Source organism: Cetorhinus maximus, chromosome 7, assembly GCF_964194155.1.
Source record: "Cetorhinus maximus chromosome 7, sCetMax3.hap1.1, whole genome shotgun sequence".
NCBI classification, from domain to species: domain Eukaryota; kingdom Metazoa; phylum Chordata; class Chondrichthyes; order Lamniformes; family Cetorhinidae; genus Cetorhinus; species Cetorhinus maximus.
In genome coordinates this window covers 34581694-34605966 of record NC_135885.1, presented here as the reverse complement: position 1 = coordinate 34605966, position 24273 = coordinate 34581694, and the positions used below count along the sequence as shown (strand labels likewise).

The 24273-nt window shown below is 41.3% G+C and overlaps 1 protein-coding gene across 2 annotated transcripts in view; it reads left to right on the top strand.

The window, feature by feature from the left end:
- Positions 1-215: 215 nt before the first annotated feature.
- Positions 216-24273, top strand: part of nbeaa (neurobeachin a) — a 1012857-nt gene continuing 988799 nt past the window's right edge. For both annotated transcript variants that reach the window (XM_078545316.1, XM_078545315.1), the window contains exon 1: positions 216-857. In XM_078545316.1, the coding sequence (XP_078401442.1) occupies positions 558-857 (300 nt within the window). In that variant the 5' untranslated portion in view covers positions 216-557. The remainder of the gene's footprint in view (positions 858-24273) is intronic.

Genomic DNA, 24273 nt, shown 5'->3' with positions numbered 1-24273 from the left:
TTGCAGACAGAATAGTAAACGGGTGTACTGGTTTCATGGTTTCTACTTGAGCTTTCTTGATACTGGTGCGGCTGCTGGACCTTATTCTTGCAACAAGCTGATCTCTCCTGCTGACTGCTTTAAGCTTGCACCATGTGCACTTGTCACCTGGACACCTGAGACTTGTCTAACGGGACCCCGCCGACCGCCCAGTGCGCATGCGTAGAGGAGCCGACTGCAACGAGGGGCCAGAAGATGGCGGAGAAAGTGATAGGGGAGTGAGCGGTGGCAGTGAGCGGAGTGGCAGCAAAATAAGTCTCAATCATTCGATCTAAAATTGAAGGAGAAATAGAAACAAAAAAAATATACAAAAGGATCAGGTCTTGTAATGATTAAATGGGCGGGCTATCTATTTCTCTCTATCTGATTTTTCTTTGGTGTGGGTTAAAATTCTGCTGAGCTTTTTTTCCAGAATATTCCACTCTCTCCCCCCCACCCCCCCTCCCCCCGCCCCCCCTTTTTTTTTCCTCTGGTGCCGGTGAATGTGAGAAGCAGGAATAGCTCGGAGGTCGGAGGACATGGCGAGCGACAAGCCGGCGCTGCCGGTAAACATGCAGCCTCCGGCTCCGGCTGGGGCGGGAGAAACCGCCGGACTGGGTTCGGGAGGGGGAGTCGGAGCCCGGGGTCTGGAGCTCGGCACCAAACCGCAGCCATCGCCGGCAGCAGCAGCAGAGATGGTGGGCTCGATGGTGTCCATCTCTGGCATTAACCCCTCGGTGCCCATCAGGAATATTAAGATGAAATTCGCCGTTGTCATCGGCCTCATCCAAGTTGGAGAGGTCAGCAACAGGGATATCGTGGAGACTGTGCTGAACCTGGTGAGCCTTTATTTTAAAGTGCGGGAGTAAAATGTGTGTTTAATCTGTGCCCTTGAGAATTGAGATTGGGGAAAGGATCGTTCGGAGAGGGGGTCGTATTTTATAAAGGCAGAAGCGTTGATGTGATTTCTTGTAGATGTGACACATTAAATATTGATTTGGAAAACCGATGTGGAGTCAAATGCAACGTGGGGGGTTTATTGCCATTGGTTGTGTCGCACCTGGCTGGAAGGGTAAAGGTTTCTTTTAAATAGATAGACCCTGTACGAAGGCAGAAATCCGGACCATAAACATGCAATAGGAAGAGCGGCGTGTTAGCTGCGTCCAAATGACTGGGGCCCATAATTTTATGGAAATTGATCTGCTAAGCTGAAGCGGAGACAGTACGTACGATAGACTGTGGGTATAGTCTGTACGTCTTGCCTGCGAGGTTGTCCTGTTGTGAATAACACATAAAGCTTACTTTTAAAACATTTGAAAACATCTTTCATACAGTGTAAGACATCAGCACTACCTACCATCGATCGCAGACCTTGTTTGTCTTTTCACAAGTTGCGGTTTAAGTCCTGAAGGTCCTGGTCCCGCCAGACCAATGTGTCAGATTAGCATTATTTGACTTTTTAATGGGGAAAAGTGCACCAGGGTGGCTTGTTGAGGTGCACTGTATTTTAGGCTGTTCTAAATTCTGAAAGTGCTGATCTCGATGAACTTTCGTGGACTATTTAAAAAAGACATTTCTACATTATACCAGTCTTCGTTTATTGTCCCCGAGATCCGACCGCACATGAATATACAGATGATGATAGTAGCGCCTTTACTGGCAATGAACTGGTTTGAATAACAAATTAGGTTTTGGAAGATAGTGCGTAGCAGTGTACTCTCACTTCCTCAATTCTGAACTGATGGAGAGTAGGACGACTTCGCATTTTGGAAAATTTCTAGACTTGCTTGAAATTGATAAATGAGTGCTACACTATTCACCTCAACTTAATCTGAAACTTGTCAGTATGAAGCTAATGATTGAGAGATACCGCTAACATCTTAGAAACCACAAATTGACTGCTGTGTTATTGATTTGCCTGAAATGTTTTCCAGAAGCGTTAAACATGAAAAGCTTAATTTTCTGTGCAGGGTTATACTAAAAGACATTTTTTGAAGTTAACAGTAAACTGCCCAGAAAAGGAAGAACTTATCTGCGTAGAATGATTGTACATTCTGCTACTTAACTCTCTCGCTGTTCTGATTTCAAGGTTACTGTTTTGGTCACTGAATAATTATAGAATGATAGAGGACAGGAGGTGGCTTCTTGGCCCATCATGCCTGTACTGGCTTTTTGAAAGAGTTATACAATTAGTTCCTGCTTTTACCCATAACATACAAATTTTTGCCCTTAAAGTATTTACCTAATTCCCTTTTGAAAGCTCTTATTGATTCTGCTTTCGCCACTCTTTCAGGTAGTGCATTCCAGCTAACAATTCACTGTATAATTTTCTTTCTTCATGTAACCCTTCATTTGTTTGCAAGTTACCTTAAATCTGTGTCATTTGGTAATCGGCTCTTCTATTGGAAACAGCTTTTTTTTCTTTGTTCTATCAAAACCCTTCATGATTTTTGAACACCTGCTATTAAATTCACCCCTTAACCTTTTCTGCTCTGAGGAGAACAACCCCAGTTTATCTAGTCTGTCAGTTGCTGAAGGCTTTCATCTCTGGTCCCATTCTTGTAAATGTCTTCTCTTAAATCCTTGACATCCTTAGTAAAGTGTGGTGCCCAGAATTAACCACAATTCTCCACCAAGGGCCTAACCAGTCAATTATAAGGTTTAGCACAACTTCCTTTTCTATTTGACGTCTCTACTTAGAAGCCAAGGACCAAATATGCCTTTTTAATAGCCTTTGCAACTTGTTCTGCCACCTTCAAAGAATTGTGTACATAAACTCCTAGATCTTTTCTGTTCTTCCACCCTCTTTTAAAATTGTACCATTTAGTTTATATTGCTGCTTTCTAACAAAATGAATGATTTAACACTTCTTAGCATTAAATTTCATCTTATTTCACAGTCTAAATCCTCCTGAAGTTTGTGACTATCGTCTTCACTGTTTACTAATTTGAGTTTCATGCCACCTGTAAACTTTGTGTGTGTGTGTACAGGGAATAATTTCAATCAGGTTATTAATACATATTGAAAAGAGCTTGATTACTAATACTGGGGAACACCACTGTGTACATAACTTCAGTCTGATAAACGGTTCGATTCAAAATTGACTCAGTAGCAAAGGGTAATGGTTGGGTATAGGCTGTTTCCAGTGGGGTTCCACTGGGCTCAGTACTTGGCACCCTGCTTTTTCTGGTATATATATGAATGACTTGGACTTGAATGTAAGTTTATAGATGATACAAAAATTAGATGTGTATGGCTGACGATGAAGAAAGCTGAAGGAAGGAAGATACCAATGGACTAGTCATCTGGGTGAAACAGAGGCAAATGAAGCTCAATCCAGAGAAGTATGAAGTAATGTATTTGGGGAAGGTTAACAAGGCTACACGATAAATGGTAGGATACTAAAATGTAGAGGAACAGCTGGACCTTGGAGTGCATGTCCACAGATCCCTGAAGGTGGTCAAGAAGGCATATTGAATGCTTGCCTTATTACCTGAGGCATAGAATGAGTGGGAGGTTATGCTGGAACTGTATATAAAATGAGTTGAGCCACAGCTTACATACTGTATGCAGTTCTGGTCACTGCACTATAGGAAAGATGTGATTACATGAGAGAGGGTACAGAGGAGATTTATGAGGATGCTGTCTGGACTGAAATTTTAGTTAAGAGGAAAGATTGGATAGGCGAGGGTTATTTTCTTTGGAACCGATGAGGTTGAGGGGAGACCTAATTGAAGTGTATAGCATTGAAGTGTCTAGATAGAAAGGATAGGAAGGCCCTATTCCTCTTGGTTAAATCAGAGGGGATATGAGAGGAGTTGCTTCACCCAGAGGGCAGTGAGGATTTGGAACTTATTTCCTGAAAGGCTGGTAAAGGCAGAAACTCTCAACATTTTAAAAACTGCTTGGATATGCATTTAAAATGCAGTAACTTACAAGGCTTTGGACCAAGAACTGGATGGCTACTTATCAGCCCATGTGCACACGATGGGCCAGGCCAGATGGCCTCCTTCCATGTTGTAAATTTTTGTGATTCGACTAAAAACTGGTTAGTGGGTGCAAAACTCCAGAGATTTCCTGCAATGTCTGTCTCTTCCTATCCTGCCAGACAGCTCCCAGTTACTGCCCTGAGCTCTCTGTGGCTGAGGGGTGATGCCAACACCTGTGGTCTCCTGGAGTTCCTACACAGCACAGATAGTGCAGACAATGGGTTTCAGCTGTCTCACTGTCTTATTTTGTATGTACAGGCATGTGTGTTAATTGGTGTGTGGGGATGTATGCGGCGCATGGTGCATATAGAAGTGTATAGACGCATGTGGATGGCTAGGTGTATGGATGTGAATATCTGTCATGCATGTGTATATGTTGTGTGCCTGTGTAATAGTTGTGTGTATGTGGTGCATGGCATGTTTGGCATGTGTGTTGTGTATGTTGTACAAATGTGTCTGTATGAATCACAGTGCTTTCTGCTACTCTCACCACACGTGCTATATACTTCAGGACTCCCACAATGCTCTCCAACACAAAATCCCTCTCGTTGAAGAGGCCGAAATCTCATGGACAAAATACCATTAACTGCCCATATTTTATCTTTTTAAATACTCTACTTGAGAGTTCAGTTTCTGTAAAATTAGGTTTAATTTTGTATGAGTCTTCATATACAACTGGCATGTTCCTGCAGCTTAACAGCACATTAGTTCTGTTTACAATAAAAATATCATGCTGCTACCATGATAATGTTTCATTTTGAAGAACATAAAATAAGTGTCTTTTTCTCAAACATGGTGATCAAATTGTGGCCAACAGTTTTTGGTACACTTTCAACCAATAGCAACCAATCAACTTCAGAAATGCTTTTCGATGTGAAATATTTGCTTTGGCAAATATCTGGCACTTAATGATATTATTGGGACTAAAGAAGTAGCCCTATACCTCTAATTTTCAGTTTCTTTTGTTTAAATCTTGTCTGTGCAGTATGAATAAATTCACACACGTGATGTGAACACCACATATATTTTAAAACGTTCCTTTGTTCAGATGCAAATTATATTCCTCCTGACTGGAATTTTATTTGCTCTAATAAGACATTTCCATATAAGCACACCTTAGATCAATTATATAACATATCAAAAGGCTGTATTAAGATCACTGGAATTGCTCAAATTATACACTAAGCAACAATTTCAGTAATATTTTACAGTATTTCTCCCTCAAAACATTGTATAACTTGGTTTCCCAGTATAAAATTCTTTGCAGCATATTTTCTGTAATTATTGATCGCAATTGTTGTTAGATTTTGAATAGCACCCTGTTAATTCAAGTATGCCATTTGGACCAGGTAACATATTCACTTTTAAGCATAGCCAGCCTTTCCAGTACATCCTTCCTATCAGTTTTCATCTCATGCATTACCTCTACAGATATTTTGTCAGCTTCTTCTTCCTTAGTAAATGTGAAGTGCTCATTAAGTATTCTAGCCTTGCCCTGTGTCTCTAAGTACCCTCTTTGTCTCTAAAAGGACCCACTCCATCTCTTCCTGCTTACTGTCTACAAATAAAGTCCAGTAACTGGTGTACAAAGCCCTCCTGATCTCCTTACAGGTTTGGTGTAGAGTCAGATTTTAGACCGTTTGATTTTGATTCCTTACTCAAAGGAGATCCTGTTTCTTTTTCAGAAGTTGGTACTTCAGACACTGAAATCTGAATTAGTTCAAACTCTGGCAAGAACTCATGATCAAGTAGATTGTACTTGTGATTTGGTTCATCCCTTGCCTGGATCATGTGATCTACATGGATATTTCTCACCCTTCTGTCAATTTCAACAAGTATCTTTTGGTTCCCCACTTTCGTACTACATTTCCCACACCCAACTTGTGTGGCTTATGAGGGAGGCTCCAATCACGAACAAGCTCGTTTTACCTGAAACTTCATTCTCTTTTGTTTGTTGCATAGTGACATTTTTTACTGAACTGTTTGTGTTCAGTTTGGTAGGACCAGACTCAAACGTATCCTAACTGTCTTCCTCGAAAGCTCAGCAGGTGTATACCCTGTGGTGGAATGTAGGGTTGCTTTATACTTCAGCAGAAAATTAGCCAATTGCTGTTTCATACTGAGATTTGGATACCCATGCAGCACTTGTTTCTTGAGTGGTTGTTCAACTATCCTAATGGATCTTTCAACTGCTCTGTTTAATGATGGATGGTAAGGAGTGGTGACAGTATATTTGATTTCATTTTGCTTCATGAAATTCTGGAACAGAGCAGAACAAAATTGAGGACAGTTTTCTGCTCCTCTGGTAAACCAAATCACAGAATTGTTATGGTGTAGAAGGAGGCCATTCGGCCTATTGTGTCTGCACCGGCTGTCTGAGCATTTTAACTTAGTGCCAGTCTCCTGCTTTTTCCCCATAACCCTGCACATGGATGATTATTTAAATAATCATCCAATGCCCTCTTGAATGCATCAATTGAACCTGCCTCCATCACACTTCCAGGCAGTGCAATCCAAACCCTAACTTCTCGCTGTGTGAAAAAGTTTTTTCTCACCTCGTGTTTGCTTCTTTTGCAGCAGCAAGCAAAAATAGACTACAACTCAACTATTGTTCATTCAGTATTGGCATTTTGACCTATGTGCTTTATTTCGTTCCACTTCGAGTAGCTATAGATGAGTACCAAGAAATTGTCATTTCCCTTTTCACAAAAGTCCATGTGAACTCTTTGAAATGGTTGAGTCAGCTGTGACTATAAACGTGTTTTGGTGGCTTATTTCTACAATTTTGGAAGCTAGTACGTTTGCATACTAATGATTCTAGGTCACTCTGCGTTCAGCATGGAGTTCTGCCAGAATCCAAACTCTCAAGGAACTAGCAACCACCACATGATGCAGCCCTGCCCACATGACAATTCATTGCGACAATTGTGGAATGGTTTCAGTTCCTCATCTGTACACTGGTCAAATTGTTTTCATCCATTCAATATCTGTTTCAGCTGCAGTTTCAGTTGCAATGATTGGAAAGTCACTGTCAGCTGTGGCTCAGTTCATAGCACCCTCGCCTTTGAATCAGAGGGTTGTGGGTTCATGTCCCACTCCTGGAAACCAAGAACTGTGATTGTACTCGAAAAGAGTTGCAATCTGTGACTGTTGATAACTCGAAAGAGTATCAACTGTTCCAATTGTGAAGATTGCATCTTCACAGCTTAATTCTAAATCCTCATGTGGAAAACTCGGCAGTGTGTCAGCAATAGCATTCTCTTTTGAACTGTGATATTTGATGATGTTGTTGTACTGAGAGAGAAGTACAACCCAACACTGTATCCTTGTCACTGCCATCATTGGTATTCCAGACTTTGGTCCTAGAATAGCTTCTAGGAGTTTGTGATCTGCTAATGGTGTGAAGTTTCTGCACAGCAAAAACCAGTGGAACTTTTTGATTCCAAGAATGATTTCAAGCGCTTCCTTTTCTATCTGCGCATAGTTGTGTTCATTCTCGGTGAGGGTATGGGACATAAATGCTATGGGCCTCTCTTGACCATTATCCATGACATGACTAATTATTGCTCCAGCTTCATAGTTTGAAGCATCCCATGCTAGTTTCAGAATGCAATTTGTCTTAATGAACAAGTAGTGCATCACTGGTCAAGCTTCTCTTGCATATGTCATAAGCATCTCATTATGCTTTGGTCCATTCCCATTTCATGTTTTTCTTCATCTCATTTAGTGGAGCTAACACCATTGCGAGCGCAGGCAGAAATTGTGAGGTGCATTGAACCATGCCTAGAAAAGATGTAAGTTAAGACACATCCCTTGGCTTTGACGAGAGCCTCTGTCTTTTTCACCGGCTATAGCTCCTTTCCATTGATTTTTCAGGCCAAAACACGCATACTTTATTTTCAGCTTCACATTGTGATCATTGAATCTTTTAAACACTTCATCCAACGGTTGAATATTCTCTTCCTCTTTGTGGTTGCAGTCAATGCATCATCTTCATTGTGCATGAATGCGGCGCTCCTTGCAAAAGCTTATCCATTGTAGCTTGGAGGGTTTTTGAAGGAGACTCCGCATCATGGAGTAGCTTCATGTAAGAGTAGAATCCCTGTATTTATTGTGAGATACTGCTGGCTCTCTCGATCCACATGAATAGCTTGGATCCTGCTAACATCGCAGAAAAATATTGAGAGGTCGGTAATGGATACTGCTCATTTGTCTACTGCCTAGTTGATTGTGACTTTGTGATTGTGACCACATAAAACCGCATAATCTTGCGGTTTTGTCTGACTTGGACACTGCTACACTTGGGGTTTCCCAATCACTGTGATAAATTTTCACTAGCACACCATTTTTCTCTAGCTTCAACCTGGACTTTGAGAATAAGGAACCGGTCTCACCCCGGCATGTACTGATTTTGCATCAGGCTTTGTTTGGATGTGCACTTTCACACCGATTATGCCTTCATAACTGTCCTCAAATGCTGCTGGAACCATTCAATAGCTGATCAACCTTCAACTTGGAAAACATGCTTCCAGTCTAACTTCAGCCTGAGGATTAACATTGGTTTGTTGAGATAGCTCGCTACAACTTGAGGGATTTGCCCTTATGTTGGACATTGCACTCCATTTGTCCACATGTTTCTAACGCCTCTCCAGAATTGGTTTTCAACTGAACTGTGTTCTGTTTTAGGTACATCACTAAATTTGCCCTCGTACCTCCCTCTGCTCAAAATGGAACAATCTGCAGCTGTATTGATGCTTATGTTGATGTACTTATGATTTACCAACACCTTTGTACAAAAGTCTGTCATTTGAGTGATTGCTAGTGGCATAAATGCTTATAGCCCTAGCTCCTCTTCGTTGAGGTACTCAGGATTCGCTTCAAGATTATGAACTCCACCCTTGTGATGTCGCTGTTTTCATTACCACTGGTATGAGTTATTTTTCTTGCTTTGACCTTCACTTGGCAAGCAGTTGCAATATGGTAAACTGGGCGACCGCTTTGCAGAACACCTGCGGTCTGTCTGCAAGAAAGACCCAAACCTCCCTGTCGCTTGCCATTTTAACACTCCACCCTGCTCTCTTACCCACGTGTCTGTCCTTGGCTTGCTGCATTGTTCCAGTGAAGCCCAACGCAAACTGGAGGAACAGCACCTCATCTTCCGACTAGGCACTTTACAGCCTTCCGGACTGAATATTGAATTCAACAACTTTAGATCTTGAACTCCCTCCCCCATCCCCACCCCCTTTCCGTTTCTTCCCCTTCCCTTTTGTTTTTTCCAATAATTTATGTAGATTTTTCTTTTCCCACCTATTTCCATTATTTTTAAATCTATAACTGTAATGCCCTGTCAGTCTTTCCACCCCAACCCCACTAGAGCTGTACCTTGAGTGTCCTGCCATCCATTCTTAATTAGCACATTCTCTTAGATAATATCACCACCTTTTACATGTCTTTGTTCCTTTGTCTGTAACATCGTTTGATTATCTGCTCCTATCACTGCTTGCTTGTCCCTACAAGCCCCCCCCCCCCACTTCTCTCCCCCCAACCACCACCCCCCCCCAACCTTAAACTAGCTTATATTTCACCCCTCTCCTAACTTTACTCAGTTCTGCTGAAGGGTCATGAGGACTCGAAACGTCAACTCTTTTCTTCTCCGCCGATGCTGCCAGACCTGCTGAGTTTTTCCAGGTAATTCTGTTTTTGTTTTGGATTTCCAGCATCTGCAGTAGTTTTTTGTTTTTATATTATTGCAATATGGCCTTCCTTTCGTCAATTGGTGTTTCTGTACTTAACATGCCTGTACTGTGTGGCTGCCATTACAGTGATAACAAGTCATTAAACCGCAATTGCCAGTACTCTTCTGACTAGGTCTCCCCATGTTAGGCTTGACAGACATCTTTTGAGTGGACAGAAACTGTATTAGCCACTTGCGTAGGACAAAGTTCCCGGCATTCTTTGATGCCATCTCCTTGAAAAGAGCAATCTTACACAAGCTTACATTTGAGATGGTGTGCATGTTCAGTAACTTTAATTGGATTCTTTTATCCACCAGTCCAGATAGCTATCTCTCTTCTAATGCATGATCAAATATTATGCCAAAATTGCAACGTTGTGATAAATTCTTCGGTATCACAATCTACTCGCTGAGTGTTTTACTACTTTTCTGATTTCTGGTTTCAGATTTGTAGCTTTCTGCTATCTTTAGTGGCTTAGGGTTGAAATGTTCCTCCAACTTAATGATTGTTTTGAATGGCACATCTTTTGCCTGGCTGGAAGCAGGAAAATTTGTTGGTGTGCTATATACCCCTGGGCCAATTTTCATTTGCAAAATTTGCTTTTTTGTGCTCAAGAATTGCATTATTCTGAGTCCTGACCTCTTCACTTTCACCTTCAAGCTCCAAAATATTATTAGCTCTGAAAAAAATGCATCATCTTTTGCTATACAAACTGATTCTCGAGCCCTTTCATATGTTCCTAGCCATCCAATATATTTTGTGGATGCAGCCATATTGTCCCATTCAAAGTCAGTAGTGACACAGAAAGCACTTTACTTCTGCTGTCCAAAACCAGTTCAGCCGGTGGTTGAAAATGCCTCTTAACCAGATGGGAGATTTTAATCAGATGGATATACGACCCCATGGCAGCCCATTCACCTGAGGAGACAGTTCCAGACTCTGATACATGCACGTGTTTTTACAGCAATGAAAATACAAACTTTACAGCAGTTTTGCTCCACTGTTTTGGAAAGTTCTCATCAGCAAAGATCTTCTTTCTTTTCTGTTTTTAAATCTCTTGTTCAACTCTGTCTGCTGAAGGGTTCTGTTGTTGTCTTGAGGATCTCTCTTGACTCTGATCCAGGCCAGGTTCTGCTGCAGTTCCTAAAACACTGGAGCAAATATCTCACTTCAGCTATAGCATGGTGCTGATTGCTCCTGCTCTTTTGGTCCACGATGGAGTTAAGCTTTTCCCAGACATGTACAAAACCTTACCCACATCTAATCAAACTTGTCAGGGTGTTGGGCTGATCCCGAACATAGTGGCTTCAGCACATCCATCTTTGTTGCCAGTTTTTGTGGCATATTGATGGCACAAATGAAGATGTCTGACACAAGGTATAGCCTGTTCATAATAGTAAGTTTATTGTGTTTTTATGTATTGTGCATGCTCAAACATTGTATAACATTAGCATAATATATGAATACATTACAGTAATTGGTCATTTCACTGAGTGAGCTGTTGTCTTTAGAAGTGAATTACATGTTTATATTTCAACATTACCACAAATAGAACACAATGGGTTGATTGGATTAGGAATTTCGTATCAGAGATGTGAAGACGACATCTACTCACTGGACATATGATTAAATCAGGTACCTGGAGTTGACTATATAGTGCATTGAGAATAATGAAGTCTCTGAATAGCTTAGGCAATTATTTTACACCGGATGCAATGTATACCTGTTTTGGTTTAGATCTGAAGTGCTACTGTAATTTCATGAAATGTACATAATGGTTTTTTAATAAAACATTTGAGCAAAATATGAAAGGGATTATTTAATTTTTTATACTCAACACATGGGCTAGTTAATATGAGACTATCTGAAATGGGGAGGGATTCTTGATAAATAGAGTGGCAAATTCAGTACTGGGAAACTTTTGAGCAGCTTTGGTTGGAATATTGACATAAAATTGAAGAAAAATCTACATTGGTGACCAATTGATTTTAACACTGAGGCAAAATGTTGACATTTGGCTATGAATATAATCTAAATATGTAAATTTTTTACAAATATTGTAATTTACATACACAACAGTAATTTTTATGTAATATATGATAAAAATGTGAACATTAATTGGAGTTCATTATTGAGTATGATTTTGGACAGACTGCATAGAGAGTGGATGCATCATCATTCTACTGCATTTAGTAGAACTTTTCTTCTGAGAAAGGAATGCATGTATCTGTATGGAACTCCAATTAGATCAGGTACTGCAATTGGGAGTAGGTTACCAACAAACCTGAAAATTATTATTCAGGTTGGCGTTCCCAATTCCCCCCCAAAATAATAGTTATGGCTTTTATTTTTTCATTTTTGAATTTTCTAAGATGACTTAGGTTTAATGTTTAATTCGCTTTTCTAGTTGATCTCATGTGATATTGGAAACAGGGAGACATAATTCTCAGATCGAGTGGATTTAACAGGGACAATTGGAGAGGAAAAGGGGCAGGAAGAAGAGAGGGAAGGTGAGGGAGGAAGTGGAGGGCAAAAGAAGATAAAGGGATTGACTGGCTCATTCAAAGTGGGAGGAATGGAGGAAACTGCAATTGCAGCAAGGAGTCCAAAAATTACTTTAAAGGGAACTAGTTGTTTAAAAAGATGAATATTAAACATAAGGTGAGGAAAAACATACCTGATGTGCTATTTAGTCTATTTCTGTGCTGTAACATTTGCGCCTTTGTAAATATCAGCCTTGGTACAGTCGGAGCACTCTTTCCTCTGAGTCAGTAGCTGGTTCAAGGCCTACTCCAGGGACATGGAAAACACAATCTCTATGTTACTTATAGAATGCTGCAACATTGGAGGTGTTGTCTTTTGGGTGACCTGCCAGTCTGTGAATCAACATCCCCAGACAAAAAGTTTAGCTGGACATTTATCTCATTGTGCTTTGTGGAAGCTTTTATATGCGAATTGCTTGTTTTGCCTACAGCAACAGCAAAAAACTTAGATTCAAGGTGCTATATAAATATAATAAAACTTCCCAAGGCTCTTCACAGGAACATTATAAAACAAAGTATGGCACCAAGTCACATAAGGAGGTAAAACAAAACATTTCAAAAGCAATTCATTGATTGCAAAGCATTTTAAGTTGTTCTTGGGTCGCGATAGTGGTTATTTGTGTATCCGACTTTGTAAAGTGTATTTGACATAACTAGAAGTGAACCTGAAATTTAAATGAATATTTGGTGACACTGATCTTGCATTTGTTTGTGATCTCATCATTAGTGAAACCATTAAATCTAAGGAGGTGAAAATCTTAAATTGTAAGGAAATGCCAAATCTTTCAACGCAAGAAATTCGTATATACATTGATTTTAAACAGCTACTGTCTGTTTTCAGCTAAGATCCAGTTGACTTAATATGAGAACATCAAGCACACTACCATTCACTCGACAGGTAGCACTTGTACTGATCAAAATGAGCAGCCAGCACAAAACCAAGGAGTCAAAACACTTTATTTTCAAAGATGCTATTTTCATGAACTAGTAAATGGGTACGATAGCCTAATAGTAGAGTACTAACCGAGCAACCGAGTCATTGAGAATTCAAATCCCACCATGATAAGTTTCAAAATTGAGTGAAATAAATCTGGTAATTTTTGGGCTGGTGCCAGAAAAAAATAACTGTAGATGTTGTTGGATTGTTGTAAAAATCCAACTGATTCATTTATCTCCTTCAGAGAAGGAAGGCTCCACCCAAAAGATCTGGTGACTGCTATCCCACACTGTGTAGTTAACTCTTACTCTGAAGAACTGGAGATGGGCAATAAATTCTGTTGCTAAAGTTTCTCTCATCCCAAGAACAAATATTAAAAAAAAGACCCAACAAGTACCTGGCTAATAAGACTGACGGGCAAGTTCCAAAAAATTGACAATGACTTTTTGGTTGCTTTCTTTTTCCTGCATTACTGCATTATATTGAGCTAACAAATTAGAAAAGCAAATGTTTTTCAAAAATCAATACTGTCTAGATAAACTTGACTCCAGCAACTTTCGTCCTACTAAGCCTTTATTACTCCAGATTTGTTTCTGCCTGTTCACAAGCTAGTTCAGTGACACATACGTGTTTTTTTTTCTTCTGATATGCAATACCTTGCACGGTTCTGAATTTTATCTGGCATGGCTCTGCTTGCTTACAAATTGCTTCTAGGTTCTTCTTTCTTGGCTGTTTCATCGACCACCTCCAGTTTTGTATTTGAAAATTTAACTAGCTTGCTTTGTATTTGTGGATACAGGTAGACATTCAGAATACAAATTGTAAAGCGCTCCGGAACGGATCCCCAAGATCTACATATTCCCATTTGAAATCACTCCACTAACTTGTACCTGCTGTTTTCTTTAATACAGTTAATGCTATCCACTTGCAAGTTTCATCAAGGGTGACCACTGCCTTAAGTTTATGTAGCAGCCTTTCATTAAGAATGTTACCAAAGGCTTTCTGGAAGTCTGGGCAAAGACGTCATGAGACTTTCCAGTGTGTACTTGGGGAGGAAGTTCCTTAAAGTGAAATATTGCTTAATGAAAGACACATTGATTCTGAGGAGCACCCTTGTGTCTGTCATCAGTTCATATAAGCTTGATCCTATAACTTATATAAGAGGTGGGATCAGAAGTTAACCTGTGAAATGAAAATGGGAATTCTAAAACTGGAGGAAAAACAAGTTTGAATTCACAATTTGCCATCAGTGTTTGCTCTGTCAGATAATTTGGACTATTTTGAGTTGTTTAAATATTCTTCAATATAGAAAGTATCCTGAGGCATTTCAGAGGTGTAAGGAAACTGAGCCAAAGAAAAAGATTGAGGCGTGAATAATGGTTTACTGAAAAATGTGTCCTTCAAAGGAGGGTCTTAAACATTGGGGAGAGAGAGGGGGAGAGGGGAAGGTGTTTATCAGTGGAATTCTGGGGATTGGATCTAAAGGTATTACTGCCAGTGGTGGATAAATTTTTTAAAAGTTTATTCATTTATGGGATGTGGGTGTCCCTGGCTCGGCCAGCATTTATTGCCTATCCCTAATTGCCCTTGAGAAGGTGATGGTGAGCTGTCTTCTTGAACCGCTGCAGTCCATGTGGTGTAGGTACACCCACAGTGCTGTTCAGGAGGGCGTTCCAGGATTTTGACCCAGTGACAGTGAAGGAACGGCAATATATTTTCAAGTCATGATGGTGAGTGGCTTGGAGGGGAACTTCCAGGTGATGGTGTTCTAATGTATCTGCTGCCCTTGTCCTTCTAGATGGTAGTGTTCGAGAGTTTGTAAGGTGCTGCTTAGGGAGCGTTGGTGCATCTTATAGATGGCACACACTGCTGCCACTGTTCGTCGGTGGTGGAAGAGGGAGTGAATGGCTCCCCTTCCACAAACAATAAAACGGGCTGCTTTATCCTGAATGGTGTCAAGCCTCTGGAGTGTTGTTGGAGGTGACCAGGGATGGGAACTGAACATCCAGGGGTATTCAGTATTTAGGATGGACAGACAAAAAGGAAAAGGTGGTGGAGTTGCATTGCTGGTTAAAGAGGAAATTAACGTAATAGTGAGGAAAGATATTAGCTCCGACGATGTGGAATCTGTATGGGTAGAGCTGAGAAACAATAAGGGGCAAAAAACGTTAGTGGGTGTTGTATATAGACCCCCAAACTGTAGCGGTGATGTTGGGAATGGCATTAAGCAGGAAATTAGAGACGCATGCAATAAAGGAACATCTGTAATTATGGGTGATTTTAATCTGCGTATAGATTGGGCAAATCAAATTAGTAACAATACCGTAGAGGAGGAATTCCTGGAGTGTATACGGGATGGTTTTCTGGACCAATACGTTGAGGAACCAACTAGAGAACAGGCCATCCTGGACTGAATATTGTGTAATGAGAAAGGAATAATTGGCAATCTAGTTGTGTGAGGCCCCTTGGGGATGAGCGACCATAATGTGATAGGATTCTTCATCAAGATGGAGAGTGACGTAGTTAATTCTGAGCTTAGGGCCCTGAATCTTAATAAAGGAAACTACGATGGTATGAGGCGCGAGTTGGCTATGATGGAGTGGGAAATGTTACTTAAAAGGATGATGGTGGATAGGCAATGGCAAACATTCAAAGAGCGCATGGGTGAACTGCAACAATTGTTTTTTCCTGTCTGGCGCAGAAGTAAAACAGGAAAGGTGGCCAAACCGTGGCTTACAAGGGAAATTAGAGATAGTATTAGATCCAAGGAAGAGGCATACAAATTGGATAAAAAAACAACAGACCTGAAGATTGGGAGTACGAGAGTAAGCTTGCAGGAAACATAAAAACTGACTGTAAAAGTTTCTATAGGTATGTGAAGAGAAAAAGATTGGTGAAGACAAATGTAGGTCCCTTACAGTCAGAAACAGGGGAATTTATAATGGGGAACAAAGAAATTGCTGACCAACTAAGTACATACTTTGGTTCTGTCTTCACAAAGGAGCACCCAAATAACATACCAGAAATGTTGGGGAACACAGGGTTTAGTGAGAGGGAGGAACTGAAAGAAATCAGTATTAGTAGGGAAATGGTGTTGGGGAAATTGATGGGATTGAAGGCCGATAAATCCCCGGGGCCTGATAATTTACATCCCAGAGTACTTGAGGAAGTGGCCCTAGAAATAGTGGATGCATTGGTGGTCATCTTCCGAGATTCTATAGACCCTGGAACAGTTCCTACAGATTGGAGGGTAGCTAATGTAACCCCACTGTTTAAAAAGGGAGGTAGAAAGAAAACAGGGAATTATAGACCAGTCAGCCTGATGTCAGTAGTGGGGAAAATTCTAGAGTCCATTATAAAAGATTTAATAGCTGAGCATGTGGAAAACAGTGGCAGAATTGGACAGAGTCAGATAGACTTACGAAGGGAGATCATGCTTGACAAATCTACTGGAATCTTTCGAGGATGCAACTAGTAGAGTTGTTGAGGGGGAGCCAGTGGATGTGGTTTATTTGGACTTTCAGAAGGCTTTTGACAAAGTCCCACCCACATAAGAGATTAGCGTGTAAAATTAAAGTGCATGGGATTGGGGGTAGTGTATTGAGATGGATAGAAAACTGGTTGGCAGACAGGAAACAAAGAGTAGGAATAAACGCAGACCTAGTCTAGCAGCTACGTCTTTTAGGACTCGGCCAGCTTGATCTGTGGTGGTGCTACGGAGCCATTCTTGGTGATGGAGTTGAAATTTCTCACCCAGTGTACATCCTGCGTCCTTGCCACCCTCAGTGCTTTCTCCAAGTTCAACACGGGTGAGTACTGATTGATCTGCTGAGGGGGAAGGGGGTGTGCGGTACGTGGTAATCAGCAGGAGGTTTCATTACCCATGTTTGACCTGATGTCAGACTTCTTTGGCTCCGGATGCTGAGGACTCCCAGGGCAACTCCCTCCTGGCTGTATGCCACTGTGCTGCCACCTATGCTGAGTCTGTCCTGCCCAGCGATAGTGACGGTTTCTGGGACATGGTCTGTAACGTATAATTCCGTGTGCATGACCATGTCAGGCTGTTGCTTGACTAGTCTGTGAGACAGCTGTCCCAATTTTGGCACCAAGTCTCCAGATGTTAGTAAGGAGGACTTCGCAGGGTGACAGGGCTGAGTTTGTCATTGTGGTTTCTGGTGCCTAGGTCGATGCAGGTGGTCCGTCCGGTTTTATTCCTAGTGAGAATGTGCAAGATGCTAGAATCCAAGGAACAGAAAAGTTGAGATGGAATGTTAGAAGAGGAGATTATGGCTGTAAGGTGTGCTCAGACTTCTGGCGAGATTTAGAGAGACAGGAGGTGATTTGTAAAACTAGTTTAAGTAAAAAAAAGTGGTATTGGTGATTTTTTTTTCCTTTTGGCCCACAGTACTTGAATTTTGTAATTCTGTGATAAAAGAATCAGCAGAAGTTTTAAGGAAACATACACCAGTTTGTAGTGTTAAATGGTAGGATACAGTGTTGTTTCAGAGCAATAATTGATCCTGAAAATAACATGGATATCCCCGCCACTGCCTGTTTTAAGGTAGCTGAACGGATCCTTTCCAGTTTCTAGTATAAAGTAAGTTTCAACAAAAATGAAAATTTACAGAATAAGGTGGATCCAAAGGAGCAAGCAACTGATATTTTCAACCCTGATTTGCTTTACGGTGTTTTAGGACATGCCAACTGGAGTGGGGTTTGGGATATTCATAATGGTTGATGATCATCTGCTGCACCCCTCCTTTCTGCTAGTCACCAAGCCAAATTCCCCTCAAGGGTCCTCCCAAACCTGCACTTGCATCTTTCTCTTTCTCTCCTATTTCCTCTCATGACCCCTCCGAGCTCATTTTGCCCCACACCCTACTCTCTCAATTCTATTACTACTAACTTGTTGACCCCTGTGCTTCACTTCCTGGCACCCATGCCAGGTGATCTTGTTAACTGTTCCCTCTCCTCTGGTACTGTTTCCCTTTCCTTTTAAATCTACTGCTATCAACCCGCTCCTTTTAAATATCAACCCTTGATCCATCTCTCCTAGCAAACTGACACCCCATCTTCAATTTCTCTTTCCTCACCATAGTCCTGGAGCATATTGTCGCCTCCCAAACCTGTGCCCACCTATCTTGCAACATGTTTAAACTTTACCATTTGGGTTTCTGGACTGACCATATCATTGAATGAGCCCTTATCAAAGTTGCAAATTACATCCTACGTGTCTGATATTGTGTTATACTATTGCTCCGTCACGTTCTTCTTTACCTGTCTGAAATATTTGAGAGAGAATACAATATGCCTAGTGAGCAAAGTTTGTGGTAGGAACTTTGGCCTTGTCAATACTTAATTGAAGGAAGTTTCTGCGCATCCAATATTGGACATTGGACAAGCATCACGAAGAATCAAAAGTTGTGGTGTTGTCGAGAGAGGTGGTGTTGAGGTACAGTTGGGTGTTGTTAGGTACATGTGGAATCAGATACTGTACTTTCGAATGATGTTGCCAAGGTGCAACATGTAGATGAAAAATAGGAAAGGGTCATGAATAGACTTTTGAGGGACTCCACATGAAGCAGAATGGGAGCAGAAAGAGAAACCTTATCAAAGTTGCAAATGACATCCTACGTGTCTGTCATCGTGTTATACTATTGCTCTGTCACGTTCTTCTTAATGTGTCTGAAATGTTTGAGAGAGAATACAATGTGTCTAGCAAACAAAGCTTGTGGTAGGAACTTTGGCCTTGTCAATACTTAACTGAAGTTAGTTTCTGCACATCCATTGTTGGACATTGGACAAGCATCATGAAGAATCAAAGTTGTGGTGTTGTCGAGAGAGGTGTTGGCGAGGTACAGCTGTTGAACACACCATCTTCCTCCGCCTCTCATTTGTTGTCCAGCTGGGCGACACTGTGCTCTCCTATTTATATTCTTATCTATTCCATTGTAGCAAGAGAATCCTTGCAATGGTTTCTCTTTCTGCTCCCATTCTGTTTCATGTGGAGTCCCTCAAAAGATCTATTCATGACCCTTTCCTATTTTTCATACATGTTGCACCTTGGCAACATCATTCAAAAGTACAGTATCTGGTTCCACATGTACCTAACAACATACAGCTGTACCTCACCACTACCTCTCTTGACAACGACACAACTTTTGATTCTTCATGATGCTTGTCCAATATTCAATATTGGATGTGCATAAACTTCCTTCAGTTAAGTATTGACAAGGCCAAAGTTCCTACCACAAACTTTGTTCGCTAGACACATTGTATTCTCTCTCCCCAGCTGTTGCCTGTGGCTGAGCCACAGATATTTTACTTATTATTTGACCATCATTGATCTGAAATGTTAACTCTTGTTTCTCGCCACAGATGCTGAGTATTTTGGGAAATTTTCTGTTTCAGATTTCTAGCATCTACAGTATTTTGCTTTTCCACAGATCTGATATATTGTTAAACTCTAAGTTGGAATTATTTCTTTCACCAAACACGATTTGTCTATCGTTCTAGCTGCCAGTGTTGCTCAAAATTAACAATTTTGCATTACTCAATTTCTAAATCTAATATTTACAAGTGAAACGAAAAGAAAACCCTGATCCAATTGATGGGTATGGATGATGGATACTGATGCTTTAAGTATGTTGTGAAGAATAATACCATTGGAGTAGTTCATGCTTTCACTGAGGATGCCTTGTTTTTGCAAGATACATGTTTAGCATTTATACGATTGCTACCCTAAGATCATGCCTAAGATTCTATGTTTACTATTTTTGCTGATTTATGGTCCACCTTTAAAATTTTACAGGTTTGGTGATCTGTAATGTCCTGAAATGTATGTTCTTTTTGGTACCTTGGTTCTATGTCCATCACCAAGAGTGGCTCGATAGCACCACCACTGACCGAGATGGCCAAGTCCTAAATGACAGTTGCTAGACTGGGTCTGCGGCAGGTGGTGAGGGAACCAACAAGAGGGAAAAACATACTTGAACTCATCCTCACCAGCCTGCCTGCTGCTGATGCATCTGTCCATGACAGTATCGGTAGGAGTGACCACAACACAGCCCTTGTGGAGACGAAGTCCCGCCTTCACGTTGAGGATACCCTCCATCGTGTTGTGTGGCACTACCACCGTCTTAAATGTGATAGATTTCAAACAGATCTTACAACTCAAGACTGGGCATCCATGAGGTGCTGTGGGCCGTCAGCAGCAGCAGAATTGTACTCAAACACAATCTGTAACCTCAGGGCCAGGCATACCCCCCACTCTACCATTACTACCATTATCAAGCCAGGAGATCAACCTTGGTTCAATGAAGAGTGCAGGAGGGCATGCCAGCACCAGGCATACCTAAAAATGAGGTGTCAACCTGGTGAAGCTGTAACGCAGGACTACTTGTGTGCCAAACAGCATAAGCAGCAAGTGATAGACAAAGCAAAGCAACCCCACAACCAACGGATCAGACCTAAGCTCTGCAGTCTTGCCACATCCAGTCGTGAATGATGGTGGACAATTAAACAACTCACTGGAGGAGGAGGAGGCTCCATAAATATGCCCATCCTCAATGATGGAGGAGCCCAGCACAGCAGTGCAAAGGATAAGGCTGAATCTTTCGCAACAATCTTCAGCCAGAAGTGCCAAAGGGGTGATCCATCTCTGCCTCCCCCGGAGGTCCCCAGCATCATAGATGCCAGTCTTCAGCCAATTTGATTCACTTCACGTGATATCAAGAAACGGCTGAAGGTACTGGATACTGCAAAGGATAAGGGCCCTGACAATATTCCGGCAATAGTACTGAAGACTTATGCTCCAGAACTTGCGTTCCCCTAGCCAAGCTGTTCCAGTACAGCCACAACATTGGCATCTACCCGGCTATGTAGAAAATTGCCCAGGTATGTCCTGTACACAAAAAGCAGGACAAATCTAAACTGGCCAATTACCGCTCCATCAGTCTACTCTCGATCATCATTAAAGTAATGGAAGGGGTCATCAACAGTGCTATCAAGTGGCACTTGCTCAGCAATAACCTCACTGATGCCCAGTTTGGGTTTTGCCAGGGCCACTCAGCTCCTGACCTCATTGCAGTCTTGGTTCAAACATGGACAAAAGAGCTGATCTCCTGAGGTAAGGTGAGGTGAGAGTGACTGCCCTCGACATCAAGGCAGCTTTAGACCAAGTGAGGCATCAAGGAGCCCCAGCAAAACTGGAGTCAATGGGAATCAGGGGAAAACTCTCTGCTGGTTGGAGTCATACCGAGCACAAAGGGAGATGGTTGTGGTTGTTGAAGATCAGCCATCTCAGCTCCAAGACATCACTGCAGAAGCTCCTCAGGGTGGTGTCCTAGGCCCAATCATCTTAAGCTGCATCATGATTGACCCTCCTTCCACCATAAGGTCAGAAGTGGGGATGTTCGCTGATGATTGCACAATGTTCAGCACCATTCGTGACTCCTCAGATACTGAAGCAGTCCATGTCCAAATGCAGCAAGACCTGGACAATATTCAGGCTTGGGCAAGTAACATTCATACCAAGCAATTGTTAGGCAATGACCATCTCCAACAAGAGAGAATCCAACCACCGCCCCTTGATGTTCAGTGGCTTTGCCATCACTGAATCCCCCACTATCAACATCCTTGGGGTTACCATTGACCAGAAACTGAACTGGACTAGTCATATAAATACTGTGGCTACAAGAGCATGTCAGAGGTTAGGAATCATGCGACGAGTAACTCACCTCCTGACTCCCCAAACCCTGTCCACCATCTACAAGGCACAAGTCAGGAGTGTGTTGGAATACTCCCCACTTGCCTGGATGAGTGCAGCTCCCACAACGCTGAGGAAGCTGGACAGTGTTTAGGACAAAGCAGTCCGCTTGATTGGCACCACATCCACAAACATTCACTCCCTCCACCACCAACGCACAGTAGCAGCAGTGTGTACCATCTACAAGATGCACTGCAGGAATTCACCAAGGCTCCATAGACAGCATCTTCCAAACCCCCAACCACTACCACCTAGAAGGACAAGGGCAGCGGTGGTTGGATTCTCTCTTGTTGGAGATGGTCATTGCCTGACACTTGCTTGGTGTGAATATTACTTGCCACTTGTCAGCCCAAGTCTGAATATTGTCCAGGTCTTGCTGCATTTGGACGTGGACTGCTTCAGTATCTGAGGAGTCATGAATGGTGCTGAACATTGTGCAATCATCAGCGAACATCCCCACTTCTGACCTTATGGTGGAAGGAGGGTTAATCATGATGCAGCTGAAGATGATTGGGCCTAGGACACTAGATGGGAACACCACCACCTGGAAATTCCTCCCCAAGTCACTCACCATCCTGACTTGGAAATATATCACCGTTCCTTCACTGTCACTGGGTCAAAATCCTGGAACTCCCTTCCTAACAGCACTGTGGGTGTACCTACCCCAGATGGATTAAAGGTGCAGCAGTATTAATTAGAGATTCCCACTGTGAAAATGAAATGTAAGGATGAAATTCAAGGTTGTGAAAAGATCAATATGTTTAGGCTTCATTCAGAAGGGACATACCTCAGGACCTTAATGGTCGAGGTTTGTGTATGAATATTCCCTTTTGGAAAGGGATTGAACATTATAAAACAAAGTCCAACAAAGCTAGGTTTGAGGCTCCAGACAAAGTTAAAATTGTACAGATATTGTCATTTTCAGTAAAGTGGCCTTTGGATTTTTTGGTATGTTGAAGATACTACATAAGCGTTCTGTAACATCTGAATTAACTTCTTCCATTTGTTGTTACATGTGTTTAGAATTGAAGGTGCTCCAGTTGCCAGGTTGTACCTATAGTAAACATATCACTGAGAAGCCTGTTCCTTTTGTGAGCTGAATTCAGCAGGAAATCCTGAAAGGAACTCTTATATTTGAGCTCTCATTATTTTATGTTAAAAACATTGAGATTATTAAACAAGCAAATAATTTAATGAGTGACATACTAAATTTATTTGGTACAGAATGTTTATTATCTAACTCTGGGAGCGAAAATGACACATAATCACAATTTAATGCTGAGCTATTGTTTTATAACTTTAATTTATAGTTTTCTTGTAATATTTTCTGACCACCTTGTTTAACTTGTCTTTTTCAGTCAGTTCAATTGCCTTCTAACTTGGCTTAATGAGCAGAACCAGATACTTAGATAACCTTTAACCAGCTGCTGTGACTTATGTGGATTTTCAAAACCAGCACTCTGAGGTCAAAAATAATTTGCAATCACGTTCTTAGCTAAACAAATCGGGCTGTGTTTGTTCTACCCCTCGGGTCTAAACTTCGAAAAGTAGTTCAAACCATTCTAACATTTGTACTGAATTTGGCTTTTGACTTTGGTTACATGATTTTTATTGCACTGCAGATAGCATGAAGGTCATATTGTGGCTGGTTTAAAGGGACAGCCACCTTGTCAAATCCAAACAAAAATACTATATTTTTATTGCAGAAAGAATATATAAAAAGCTAAGAAAAATTACATACATATGTTGAAAATCCGAACTTGGAGCTAAAAATCTTAAAGGAGTGGCCAGTTGATTGGTATCTGAAAAGAGTTGATATCAAAGAAAATGCAGACCCGAGAAACCTAAAACAAAAACATTGCATTACAAACAGCAATCAAGCAGTACCTGTGAGAGAATAGGCAAGTTAATAAACCCAGAGAGATTTTGTTGAATCTAAATATAATCAAAGACTTATTCATTTAAGGTTGTATTATCCAATTGAAAGTTCAGCTCAAAAAGAAACAGATCCACATCCTTTGGGTCGATTCACTCTAGAGTTGAATGCTCGATAAGTTGCACCTGTTAGAGTAAGGAAGAGGAGCAAAATGAATCTTGTTTAGAATTAAATGTTATAATATGCCAGTTGAGATCAAGACATATACCTTAATGAATTAGCACTTTTAAAAATAGCAAGTGAAAGGTGCATTCTAAGTAACCTCACTGAGTTAGGAATAAAGGAACATAGGAACAGGAGTAGGTCATTTAGCCCCTTGAACTTGCTCCGCCATTCAATTAGATTATA